Genomic DNA, 1680 nt, shown 5'->3' with positions numbered 1-1680 from the left:
AGTCGTAGGTCGAGGATTCCCTTCGAGGAGAGTGCTGTCCCTTGGGTACCGAGAGTCCTGAGAGGGATCCTGAACCAGAGGAGGACGAGTACTGCCGACGAAACGAAGAAGGAAGCAAGCAAGCTCGCATGAGGTTTGGGTCCCCCTTCCTTCTCTCTCGGAAACCGTTCTGTGCGAGATATGAAGAGAAAATCTTCGCAACTCACCGACATCCTAGGACCATCTTTGAAGGGAGCGTTGATGAGGTCGCTGCCGATGCCGATGCTTCCCGTTGCAGAATCCTTCTCCTGCGTAGGAAGCTTCTTTCCAGCAAACGCTCAATCGACTGATGGAAACCCGAGAGAGTCAGATGAAGCTCCGTCCTCTTCTGATCGGAGGAGGAATTGGCGGTATTGAATGCAAGAAGCTGGCTCTTCTTTTTCGATTTTGTCGCGTCGTCGCGTCCCGGTCGCGCCTTTTGTTTGGTTTCTCCTGCCTGACTTTTCCCTTCGAACGGCACTACCTGGATGAGTTTTCTTCCTATAACAGGAGCAAACTGATTCGGAGGCTTCATACAAAAAAAAAAAAATGAGCGTCTGGAGGGAGGACCAGAGAAAGACGAAGGAGAGAGGAAACGAACGTTCAACCTTTTGGACTCCCACACTCACGGCTCACGCGTCGGCAACGAATCCAGGTTCTGCTAGCAAAAGTTCAGATTCATTACGTATGTATAGCGATTGTAGGGACGTTTGATTCTGAATCAAGAGGGTCCTCTTCGAAAACGAAAGGGAGAACGTCTCGAGACACGTTTCGGCGATGTCAGCTCAGTTGCTGGCCGTTTTGGAGAGTGAGGCGTTCAGAAGTTTGAGATCCTTGACCTCGTCCGATGACGAGAGGGTTTTCGAGGTGGGACAGATGGGGTGTATCGCTGTAGGGGGAGAGGCGGAGGGGAAGGGAGGAGCGGTTGAGCTCGACTTCTCTTCTCACTGGCAGCACTCCCACTGGAGACTCGTCCTCGAGAATATCCGTAGAGCTTATAGCACACATTGAGACGTGCATCAAGAAGGATGTGACCGATGTAGCTAAGGCTGGAAGAACAGAGGAAGAGAGGTTGTTGCGGTTGAGAGGACGCGTCCTTCGACCTTCCATCTTCGTGTCTCGGGTCGCTTCAGAAGAGAAGGAAACGGAGGAAAAGAACAATTATTGGAGCAAGGCCAGACGCTGCTACCACAAACTGAAAAACCTTCGAGCCAACTGAAACTCATCTCGACGTTCACAAGCAGGCAGAAAGAAGATCGGAGAGAAGGAAGGACGGAGGTGAGTCGCGTCGAGGGAGCGACCCGTGTTTTGCTTTTCGGACATGCGACATGAGCGGAAGCCGCTGGAGAGGTATATCAGAAGAAATATGAGCAAAACGGAAATTTAACGGTGAAATCTCAGAGCGAGATCCCACTTGAAACTTGAAGTGAATCAACCAAAACGGATCGAAACGAAAACGGATGCGTCTGCTTGACTAATTGTCGAAGAAGGTAGGAGCTCGAGGAGAACGTACAACAGTAGGACCAGGTAGTACTTCTACTATCTAGGTAGTGGACTCATCCGAGAAGTTCGAGCCAACCATGCCAGGGAGAGGAAGAACGAGCTGTTCGTTTCCGAGGTCGAGGAGAGCGAGGACGGGTTTGGAGTCGTGGCAGCGGCGTT

At 51.4% G+C, this 1680-nt stretch overlaps 1 protein-coding gene across 1 annotated transcript in view; it reads left to right on the top strand.

Moving 5' to 3' along the window:
* Positions 1-329, top strand: part of PEP5 (tethering complex subunit PEP5) — a gene marked incomplete at its 3' end in the record, with an annotated part of 5989 nt that extends 5660 nt beyond the window's left edge. Inside the window, exon 11 of the mRNA XM_076644224.1 lies at positions 278-329. Coding sequence (XP_076493589.1) covers positions 278-329 — 52 coding nt within the window. The remainder of the gene's footprint in view (positions 1-277) is intronic.
* Positions 330-1680: the final 1351 nt, after the last annotated feature.

Source organism: Mrakia frigida, assembly GCF_051309035.1.
Source record: "Mrakia frigida strain ATCC 22029 unplaced genomic scaffold BDY24scaffold_33, whole genome shotgun sequence".
Taxonomy (NCBI): domain Eukaryota; kingdom Fungi; phylum Basidiomycota; class Tremellomycetes; order Cystofilobasidiales; family Mrakiaceae; genus Mrakia; species Mrakia frigida.
This window is presented reverse-complemented; position numbering and strand designations above follow the sequence as displayed.